Source organism: Gadus chalcogrammus, chromosome 14 (assembly GCF_026213295.1).
Source record: "Gadus chalcogrammus isolate NIFS_2021 chromosome 14, NIFS_Gcha_1.0, whole genome shotgun sequence".
NCBI lineage: Eukaryota > Metazoa > Chordata > Actinopteri > Gadiformes > Gadidae > Gadus > Gadus chalcogrammus.
Genome location: NC_079425.1, coordinates 2,084,132 through 2,093,948, shown reverse-complemented (window position 1 = coordinate 2,093,948; position 9,817 = coordinate 2,084,132). Strand labels below are relative to the sequence as shown.

Sequence of the window (9,817 nt, the reverse complement as noted above, 5' to 3'; positions counted from 1 at the left end):
CCATTTCGGAGTCCTACTTCCCCCCCCCCGGGTCCTTTTGTATCGTTACCATGGTGACCCGCATGTTACCGGAGCGCCTTGCCTCATACGGTGGAATGTTATTTATAATAGGACGTCTTTTGACGTGACTTTTTTTTTTTTTTTTTTACTCGTTATATACTGTGACGTTACATAATGGCTGCCTTCTCCTCCAGTCTGAGCCATGCGTGAGGCAGGGGGTTCGGCCTCTTGGTCGGGTTGATGATGGACCATGTGATCCAAACTAGAGTTGCCTATTGGTTGAGATCTCAACACTGTAGCTTTCACACATGGCTGGAGCCCATACATAAAAATTATATTTTTTACATAATGTCTGGACCGTTGTAATAGGAGGTCTCAGACAAAGTATTGTTTAGTTTGTTGAATTCTGGGCTTGCTAAGTTTAGCAAGCCCAGAATTCAAGTATTTAAGGGGAAAGGGGCTTGCTACACTGCAAGCCCAGGAAGTCCTAGTGCTTTGATACAGGGCCGGGTGATCTGAAAGCATGTGATCTGTTGTTGGGTCCATAGGGGGCGATATTGGGCGCATACGATTTGGCTTACCCTTTTTCTCTAAGAAGTAATGTGTGCCTTTTGTGATGAACAGGGAGATTCTCTTTGGGCTTACCACGTTTCACTGACTATTGCATGCTCCGCTTGCAACGTCCTGTAGGTTCAGCCATTCCCAAAGTAAGATGATAAACATGTTAAATAGAAATATTCATGTTCGACTTTTGTTTGTTTAACACTTCTCTCAATAAACTTATTTCAAGCTGCTATCACTTTTTTGTTAATGCTTGCTGTTTTTATTATGAGTACAGTACGAAATAACCTGAAAAAGTCCATCCTCAAAATTGAACCAAGTCACTTATTGTGCCAAATTGGCAAATAAATTGACTAACTATTGTAAGCGAACTCCAAAGGTTGTGTTAATAAACACAGTGTGTGTGTGTGTGTGTGTGTGTGTGTGTGTGTGTGTGTGTGTGTGTGTGTGTGTGTGTGTGTTACCCATTTTGAATGCCCATGATGTGTAACGGTTTGGCTGTGGTAATACGTGCATGTTTTCAGAGACTGGGAGAAAGATAAATAGAGGATAACTATGAATAGCTAACTTTCAAATAAAAAGAAAGTTTGTTCTCCAGGAATCAGTGTAAATCAGCACTCGGTTATAACCACAACAGTATGAAATGGGTATAATCTGGTTGGTCTGGCCGTGAAAGTCCTGCCCACCTGCACAGGTGAGCTCTGACGTCACAGCGGACCAGGAAGGGACGGGAGGACGAACCTTCTGCTCAGTCTTTCGCTTCACGCTATTTGTATGTTCCGGAGAGCTGACCTACTTTTGTGAAGCGAAACACTGGAAAGCAATCCTCGTTCGTCAAAAATGTGTACTTTTGGTGAGTATTTAGATTGCATTAATCCTTGTTAATCTTGGTGGTGAAATACCCCTTCACCCGCTCCGGGCTAAAGACCGCACGGAGGAGCCTCTTGGTTCCTTTCCGCTCTGATTGGCACGGTGGCGCTGATGCACCCGGAGCTTCAGATTGTCACTTGCATGAATCAAACAGTTTCTGTCCATGGTAATTAAATGCTAGGAATTATGAGTGACTTTTCGGGCCTCCTCCAGTTCCCACTTGCATGCATGTTTTTGCAGGGTTGTGGATGTCAATCTTTAGAATGCAAAGTGCATTTGTTAAACATTCTTAAAAATAAATCGTGCAGTGCTTAGGCCTCTAACTCCTGTTCATGCGTGGTTTAAATGAGAACGATGCCGTTATTTTAGATCGTTATGTTGAATTCATTTAAAGTGCATGCAGTGTGGGCCTATGCATGGAAACAACTAGTAAACCGATTTTGAAATACTACGATTTTGACCAATAGGCAAAACCTTTTGTTTCAATCTCAAATCCATTTTTCATTATTTGTCTGCAATCTGTGGGCACACATGATTAATTCGAATCCACCCAATCTCCCTCCTCATCTGACTCGTTCTCAGATAAGGACAAGGGGGCGAGGAGGCTGATGAAGAAGGGGTTGACCCTCATCCTGGTCGGCCACATCAACTTCATCCTGGGGGCCATCGTCCATGGCAACGTACTGCGGCACATCTCCCAGCCGAGCGAGCACATCACCACGGAGTACACCATGGCCAACATCATCTCCGTCACCTCCGGGCTGCTGGTACCACCGTTGACGTTAATTATACTAAAAGCATGCCACTTAAAAACATAAGATGCAAGGTGTCGAATCATGGCTTATCTGCACATCTGCTGTTCATTTAACTGATTGTTTGTGAACGATTTTCTTATTGTTTGAAATTTATGTTAAACATTTGCTTAGTAGCAACAGCACAAGTGTTATTTTACAACGTTTTTGGAAGGATTATCTGAGGGATCATTTAGAATTCTGCTTATTAGAGAAACACTGGAGAAGAGAAAATATAAAAGGCTGCTTTGCATATTAATATGCCAGCACATGTGGGCATAGTTTTGCCATGGGGGGGCCGCATTATGCGTGCGCATGTGTGAGAGAAAAGAATAATCTAGGGATGCAGTCTTTAGGCCCGCCCACCCTCTCTTCCTCTCTTGCAGTGGAGTGGCAGAAGTTGATTAGTTAAAAACGAATTAACCGCAGATTTTTAGAGACCATACCAGATATCTTTTTAGATCAAGATAAAGAAAAATTATGTTCTTGGAAACCCAATTTACAAATCATACTGCACGAACAACACACTTACTGTCTTCGTCTTCACGCTGTCAATAATGCGTTGTATTTGTATCTGCTCTTTCCTAAGATATTTAAACCATTCTGCTGATGTATTTTAGGAACCATTTCAGGAACCAAAATAATGGTGGTAAAGGGAGGTCTAAACAGGATGACTAATGAAAATTACCGTTTCTGATTCATATTCTATTTAATACTATTTATATATAATGCAGATCCTAACAACATCCAAACATAGACTACCTACATTACAAATATACTAAAATATAATATAACAGTACGTTCTGCCTCTTGTAAATTGTTCCTCTTGTAAATATTTGGGCCTTTTTGGGCTCATAATGAAACGTTACTGTGAAAGTGTTACTCTCTCAAACTCTTTCTTCTGATTCTTGCAGAGCATTTTAACCGGTGTGATCGCCATCCTGGTGTCAAGAAACCTCCCAATGTTGAAACTGGTAAGATCATCCAATTGTTTGAATAAACAAAATATATTTTTATCTAGTATTGCAGAGCGATTTACTTCTTCTTAATATTGAAGTTGATTTAAACCCATGATTTTGGAACCCAAACCCCACCACCCCCCCTGTGAACTCCATTTCTTCCCTCCATGTCGTGTCTCCAGCAAGTGGGGCTCCTGGTTTGCTCGTTCTTCAACGCTCTGATGTCAGCCGCCTGCAGCGTGGGCCTCCTGGTGGCCGTCGGCCTCACCATCGCCCACAACGGCCAGCTGCTGATGAGGGGGTGCAACGAAACGGAGGTCCCCGCCAACGCCCGCTCGGCCGTCGGCTCGCAGTGCCCCTTCGACAACACCAAGATCTACGTGAGTAGAGCGCTGGATTTAGGATCATCTGCTGTGTGTGTGTGTGTGTGTGTGTGTGTGTGTGTGTGTGTGTGTGTGTGTGTGTGTGTGTGTGTGTGTGTGTGTGTGTGTGTGTGTGTGTGTGTGTGTGTGTGTGTGTGTGTGTGTGTTACGGGGTTATAGTAGATTTCAGACACAATGCACTCTAAAAAGTGTATATTTCTATCCCATTTCGAGTAAATGGATGGCGGGCTCATCTCTACTTAACGGTGGAGTAAGTACGATTAAAGAGCTGTTATTTGAGTGTAATTTGTTAGTATTGCCGTATTATTCGTCAGGAAAATGCTCTGTTTAGAGTTGACTGCACCTGCCTCTGTTAGACATTTTTGGATGCTCCCGGCTAATGCTAATTGTTGACCAATCATGGCAGCTCTACCCTGATTGGTTCGGGGAAGCCATCCTGCCTGTCAATCACGGTTGTAGGATATGCAACACCCTTCAATGGCTGACACATGACCGCTCTCAAACCTTACGGCCCCTTTAGTGTTAGCTAACGGAGTGCTGAAGACCAGACTGCATGACTTTGCTCCGTCGTCGTCGTCGTCGTCGTTGTTGTGTTGTTTATGTTGGTGTTGTGTTGTTGTGGTGTGCGTGCTGGCCTGTGTCTCCAGGACACCGCCCTGGCTCTGTGGATCAGCTCGGTGCTGCTGGCCATGGTGGAGGTGGGGCTGTCGGTCTGGTGCTTCAGCGTGGGGCTGACTCTCAGAGGGCTGGCTCCCTGCGGCAACCATTACATCAAGGAACAGGTGTGTGTGTGTGTGTGTGTGTGTGTGTGTGTGTGTGTGTGTGTGTGTGTGTGTGTGTGTGTGTGTGTGTGTGTGTGTGTGTGTGTGTGTGTGTGTGTGTGTGTGTGTGTGTGTGTGTGTGTGTGTGCGCATCTTTGGAGACGGTTTTGTCTGTGTCAATATTACACGTTTCATTACTTACTTAGTGACACACATTAACACTCGCACATACACACACTCTCACAAACACACACCTACACACCTTATCATGTGTGTGTCTCCCTTGCAGAGAGAGTGACTCTGTCTTTTGCACTTTGTCTGTGTTCCTTCTCCCTCTTTCTTATCTAACTGACAGTTGGAGGAGGGCGCTCTGTCCAATAGGAACAGAGCAGGGGCGGGATTTCCCACCCAGGGCCAGATCCTGATTGAACGGCAGAACACTGACGTCTGATTGGACCAGCACCGTGTCAAACACAGCCAGTACTAGAGTTCTGTTTTCAAAATGCCAATATTATTGGTGCTATTTTTCTATTCTAAAGAGGTTTTCTGGGAAGGATTAATTTAGATTCTGGTTTGGTAATCAGATTAGGCTGCTGATATAGGAGGACATGTCATCAAGGAAAGTAAATTATCTAAAATATCACTTGAAGGGAATACATTTCAGTGTAAAATATATTTTATGCAGGTATTACTAATATGAAGTTCAAGTGATGGTATTTTAGTTTGAGGTTTGCTTGTTTTTTATACGACAGAAGTAATTGCCAAAGATTTGTTTTTGTATTTAAATGATTTGATTATGCTTATCTTACATTTTAGTTAAATGCTTTTCCTAAGCCTTTCTGCTCAGCATATCATGGCCTGGAAGTCATGTGGCTTTTGTAAGAAAGAACCAAATCAACAAATATAGGCTATTAATATTTATTAAATTAAAAGCAAGGCACTTAAAAACAAAAGATGCAAGCTGTCGAATCATGGCTTGCACATCCGCTGTTAATCTAACTGATTGTTTAAGAAAGATTTCATTATTATACAAAAAAATTATATTAAACATCTGCGTAGTAGCAACAGCAAAATTCGAAGTAATAACATAAATGAAGTCTTATTTTACGCTTTTAGAAGGATAACCTGAGGGATAATTTTAAATTCTGCTTATTAGAGGACCACTGGAAAAGAGAAAATAGAAAAGCCTGCTTTGCATATTAATTGGCCAGCACATGTGTGCATAGTTTGCATGCATTTATGCATGTGCATGTGTGAGAGAAAAGACTCCTCCAAGGATGCATGCGGGTGTGTCTATACATTCATGCCTGTTTTATTTGTAGCACGTTTACACGCCCTTGCATATTCTTTTTATTTGCATGCTTGCCCAGTGACACAAACCAGTTCAGTGAAAGAGCATTTCAGTAGAAGAACCATAACGTTCCTCTGCATTTCAAACTCTGCATCCCCCCCCCCCCCCCCCCACGCTGGGCCATGCGCTGTGCGAGGCCGTGAGTGGTCAGAGCCTCCTGCCACCCAGCAGCCAATCACAGAGCAGGCTGCTGAGCCAGGCCCGTATGGAGGCGGTGGGATCAGCTATGAAACGGTTAATCTAGAGGCCGTGCTTTATCGAGCGTAAAAGGGTCTCTGCACGCGATGTTAATCTGCTGTGTGTGTGTGTGTGGGGGGGGGGATGGGGGGGTATAAATATTGACATGGATTGGTGACTCCAGAAGTCACAACAAATTGCCATCCCTGATGTTGGAGGATTAGGGCAGAGGGCGATGCGTTGGGCCTTGCGTGTTTCTGCGGAGAAAGATGGGGCATGATGAGGAAGTCATAGCATTAGATTAATAGATTATATATATATATTTTTTTTTTCATAATCAGAGACAAAACACACCAAACTTGTATCGGTTTATCTTTGGGTTAGGTTATATGTTTTGCATTTTTATGCACTATTACTATACTGTGCATTACTTTTTATATTTTATGTTCAATTGAATTATCTGTCATAAACTGACCAAAGACCATGTGTCCATCTGTGTTGAATATGTATTATCAAATGTATTTTGACAGTAGCCTCTGTAATGTGTCTTTGCTAATTAGATTTGTTTTAACTGTTCAGTCTTTCCATGTTTCATGAGGACCGAATGGCCTCTTTGTGTCGAGGAACAGTGTTTGGATGAGTTCTGATTAAACCAAGGCTCTATGCATTCTGTTCTTTTATGTTGTATAAAAGTAATGTTTTGGATTTACATTTTTGACTGAAATATCACCTATTACATTTCTTATTTTTTTTTATCCTTAATAAAACAGTAAAATGTGATCGCCACGATGATTATTTTTTAATAAATGCAGTAACTGAATTGGTGTTATTAATGGTAGGCCTGTTCATTCAGTGTCATTAGGACACAAATGCATGAACTCATATTTTAATATTGTGTGTTATTGGTCGTAAGCATAGGGCTGGCAATCGACCCATGTTTGGCTTTTGAATGGAATTAATGTAAAAAAAATCGAATATATTTTTATTATTTATTCTCAGGCCACGCCCCGAGACCCTGCAGGCCGCTCACCCCCCCCCCCCCTCCCCTCCCCTATATGCCCAGGCCACGCCCCCAGACCCTGCAGCCCCCCCCCCCCCCTCCTCTCCAGAGCCCCGTGCGTGCAGGAGTCGCACCTGTTCTGCAGGCTGCACTGAACCTACCGACCACAACATTATTCACAACATCTCACCGAGTCAAAGCGCGTGAGGCTCTACTAACGTCTGAGCGGTCGACAGACGTCCGCTCCGGTGCTGCTTCCAAACCGGGCCTCTCGAGACCCTCCGGCTCCAGATGCAAGCCTCCGCTTCTGGAGCTCACTGAGGGCGCGCGGCGGGGAGGCGGAAACGACGCGCGCGGCACACCGCGGAACCAAGAGAAGCTGCAGCGCGATCTGAGCGGAGCGCGGGTCTACATAGGCGGGTCTCGCGGACGAGGCGCGGGTCTCCGGGCGGGTCTCTCCTCCTGACGTCGCGAGGTAAATCCCGTTCCACAGTTGAACGCTGTTCTCGTCGCGTGTTCGTTACCGGGCGACCGGAACACCGCCGACCTTCCTCACGCGCCTTCAGTGTTGTCATCCGAGTCCTTTGATGTGGCGGTCATTTATCACACAGCAACACTCAGGACTGTCAATCACTTTTTAAATATGTGCATTTAATAGCGCGTGCGGAAACATCCAGGGTCCTACCGGTGGATCTCAGTGTTGATCCGACCAGGTGCTGCTCCCGTCGGGGTCCAGCGGTGCGGTTCTCTGGTTCTGCAGTTCTCTGGTTCTGTGGTTCTCTGGTTCTCGTGTTCCTCGTGCGCCCCTGCATCTCACGCACTTGTATTCAGATCCCGTCTGAGTCGACGGTCGTGAACTAAATCAGTTTAACCGACACGAGGACGGATGCGACAAAGAGTGTGAAACGTCGCAGGCAAACGTGAGTTAGCTGACACGAGCATGCGACAGGGGAAGGGAGCCCTCGCGCAGGGGGCGAGGGGAGCAGGAGACGGGTCTGATGGGACGGGGGTCTCAGGGGACGTGGGTCTGCAGCCGGGGAAGAGGCTGGGCCCGGTCAGCGGGGTCTGTGGTGGGTCTGCAGCGGGGATAGTTAACTAATATATAACTATCTTCCTTCATGTTGGTTGTAGCTACACTGTGCGGTTGATCGACCACTTTATTATGATTTTAATAGATTGCACATTTTCGTTCTGTGTGAGATTCCTCCTAATGAATGTTCAATGCTATGATCTGGCTTTTGGACATATAGTTGAAACCAACGTGATATAGTTTGATAATAATAATGATTGATGGGTCCTTTGATCCACCTCGGGTAATATCACTCAATAAAAATATGATTGATAGTTTACTTGATGAAGCCAAATGCCATAAAACGCAGGTGTGGAAGCAGTCATATTTTTCTTCTTTTTTTCTTTCTTACCAATAATCCTGTACAGTATAAGAAAGCTGACTCCCCAACCGTCCGTTTTGTCTGACCGTTCCTCATTGTCCCTTTGTGTCTAAACCTGCAGGACCTGCTACGAGGCTACGAGGCTCAGAGGCAACAAGGCTGGCTGCCATCAGCTGGAAGAAAGGACTCTCCCACGGCAGCCCTCGTCTTCCTCCACGCTGGAAGAGGCTTCTACCCGACGTTGGAGAAGAGGCGAGAGGTGGAGCAGCCGAACGCCTGCCTCAGATCTGCTCCGGAGAGACGGTGTGACTGACGGACTGAGGACGTCTGCCACCAGTGGAGCCGAAGCAGGTGGTGGTGGTGCCTTTGGAGCGAACAAACCTACAGGATTAATCTGGATTTAAACGTTTTCAAAGACCTCAACAGCCGTCGTCTTGAAGCAGAGGAACTGCGACTACAGTCGGTCGACATAAAGATGTCTTCTCTGTAGACAGCACCCCCCCCCTCTTTCTCCTTAACTCTTCACCGATTGGTCGAACCCTTAACCCAAGTGTCGTCCACCTCCATCATAATGGGATCCCCCTATTTCCCCGTCAGCCAATCACCTCGCAGCCCCGAAGCGGTCTCCAGGGCGAGCTAGCGGTGTCGCTGCTAATCAGGATTTTAATCGGTTCGGCTCTCCAGAGAACCGCCTGAACTCAAGATGAGACCCTCCAGCGCGGGGTCTCTCCCTGTGGACCGGCTCTCCTCCAGCCCGCCGTCCCTCCACCTCCACCTCCACCTCCTCCTGCTCCTGGTCCTGGTCCCGCCCTCGCTCAGCATCCAGACGGAGCGCGCCGAGAGCCACGACGAGTTCAGCTGCGAGCCCATCGGCCTGCGGATGTGCCAGGACCTCCCGTACAACACCACCTTCATGCCCAACCTGCTGAACCACTACGACCAGCAGACCGCCGCCCTCGCCATGGAGGTAGGACGGGCTCGGGTTACACGTGTGTGTGTGTGTGGGCGTGTGTGGGCATGTGTGTGTGTGTGCGCGTGCGTGGCTCTGTGTAAAGCGTCGCTATGGGAGCAACTGACATCGTGTGTGTGTGTGTGTGTGTGTGTCAGCTTCGAAACACAATAGCGGTGCTTTGGGGAGCAGATACATCCACCTGTAGGGTTGCCAGATTGGAGCAGGCCTGAGATCCATCCCCCTGTATGACCAGCCGTGGTTCGGCTGGGGTTAGGTTCTCCCCCTCCCTGCAGTGAAGCAGCACATTAGCCATGGCATGAAGGAGCCTTTTGTGTGCCAGACCCACGTGCACGCGAAATGTGTCAGGCAGGAATATTGTGTTACAGTACAGACGGGTCTCCCCTGCAGACATAAGTGTATTTTATATGCATGTTTATATTTTGTAATAACCTAATGGGGTCATGAATACATCTTTGCAGATGCAAGATGTACAATAGATAGTTAAAAGGCTGCATGGTACTACAACCTTATCTACTGCTGTAGTAAACATCCTAAAACCAACCTAGTCCACACCCAGTCTGCTGTGTGGTGGTGTTGATTTACATCCAAGCACACAGCGGA

At 46.3% G+C, this 9,817-nt stretch overlaps 1 protein-coding gene across 1 annotated transcript; it reads left to right on the top strand.

The window, feature by feature from the left end:
* Positions 1-1,227: 1,227 nt before the first annotated feature.
* LOC130403421 (keratinocyte-associated protein 3) lies at positions 1,228-6,678 on the top strand. Its single transcript, XM_056607767.1, has 6 exons — positions 1,228-1,414; positions 2,014-2,198; positions 3,137-3,196; positions 3,364-3,561; positions 4,212-4,346; positions 4,681-6,678. Exons 1-6 carry the CDS (start codon positions 1,402-1,404, stop codon positions 4,774-4,776), a joined length of 687 nt encoding a protein of 228 aa, XP_056463742.1. The 5' UTR covers positions 1,228-1,401; the 3' UTR covers positions 4,777-6,678.
* The last annotated feature ends 3,139 nt before the right edge of the window (positions 6,679-9,817 follow it).

Excerpts from the sequence above, each read along its gene's own strand:
- LOC130403421 (XM_056607767.1), top strand. Across the intron at positions 2,199-3,136 it reads CCGTCACCTCCGGGCTGCTG|AGCATTTTAACCGGTGTGAT; the intron begins GTACCACCGTTG and ends TGATTCTTGCAG. Across the intron at positions 4,347-4,680 it reads ACCATTACATCAAGGAACAG|TTGGAGGAGGGCGCTCTGTC; the intron begins GTGTGTGTGTGT and ends TCTAACTGACAG.